The 983-nt window shown below is 39.7% G+C and overlaps 1 protein-coding gene across 1 annotated transcript in view; it reads left to right on the forward strand.

Annotated features, from left to right (window-relative positions):
• The first annotated feature begins 340 nt into the window (after window positions 1–340).
• The window catches only part of LOC108977987 (acetylcholine receptor subunit beta-type lev-1-like), a 43206-nt gene continuing 42563 nt past the window's right edge, over window positions 341–983 (forward strand). Inside the window, exon 1 of the mRNA XM_018948010.1 lies at window positions 341–360. Within this exon, the coding sequence (XP_018803555.1) occupies window positions 341–360 (20 nt within the window). The remainder of the gene's footprint in view (window positions 361–983) is intronic.

The raw sequence follows: 983 nt of genomic DNA on the forward strand, positions 1-983 counted from the left end.
AACAGGCATTTTACTGAGAACATCTGAGTTGTTAGAGCACCACTTTCTTAACTGAAAACGACCTTCAGAAAGTAGGTTTGTAGTTTGTTGCCTGATTTGTTTTACTTCCTCTACCGGACTTCCTCCGGAGATAAGATCATCTACGTAGAAATCGTGAAGAGCGATTTCTGAACCAAGCGGATAGGATGAAGACTCATCTAATGCTAGCTGATACATAATACGTATAGCTTAGAACGCAGCAGGCTTGGTGCCGTATGTGACCGTATCTAACTTGTAAATATACGTAATTTTTCTTCTGAGGAATCTTGCCAAAGTATGCACTGAAGCATATTATCTGGAGATGTTACGCGAACACAAAAGGTACGTAAACGAACAAGAATGTTGAAAAGTTTAGGATGAATGGTAGGGCCAGTCATGAGTATGTCATTAAGAGATAACCCTGAAGTTGTGGCCGCAGAACCGTCAAAAACAATTAGCAACTTTGTTGAGTTTGCGTTCCATATTCTCGAATCTGCGACTAGCAGCTAAATATGAATCACCAAGTATGTCCAAGCTGCTCTTAATGGGTAAATGAACCGAAACTCGCCATATCCTAAACGTGAATAATTATTTTTGAAATGTTCCTCACACTCGAGGTCTTCTTTAGAAGTTTTGGTAATTGGTTCTTGAACATTTTCAATTTCCCATCAATTCCACTAGATGATCTTTGGCTTACAATAAATGTTGACAGTTGAGGGGTTTACTGCCAACCACCAGATAAAATACATCAAGTCGAGTTTTTTGAGGAACGAGTAACACAGGTGACAACTTTATCTGCCCCACACAAATGAGTTCGAAGAAAAGCCCTGCTTCGATGAGCATAACATCGCTCAATACTGAAGTTCCAGTAATCGTTTGAGCGACAAGAGCAGTTATGTTTGTTGAGTAATCTGAAGTCCGCGACTTTAGTACAAGATTGACTGAGTATCCATCTGTAGGAAAAT

The sequence above is a fragment of the Bactrocera latifrons genome, unplaced genomic scaffold, assembly GCF_001853355.1.
Source record: "Bactrocera latifrons isolate USDA-ARS-PBARC rearing strain unplaced genomic scaffold, ASM185335v1 scaffold_987, whole genome shotgun sequence".
NCBI classification, from domain to species: Eukaryota; Metazoa; Arthropoda; class Insecta; order Diptera; family Tephritidae; genus Bactrocera; species Bactrocera latifrons.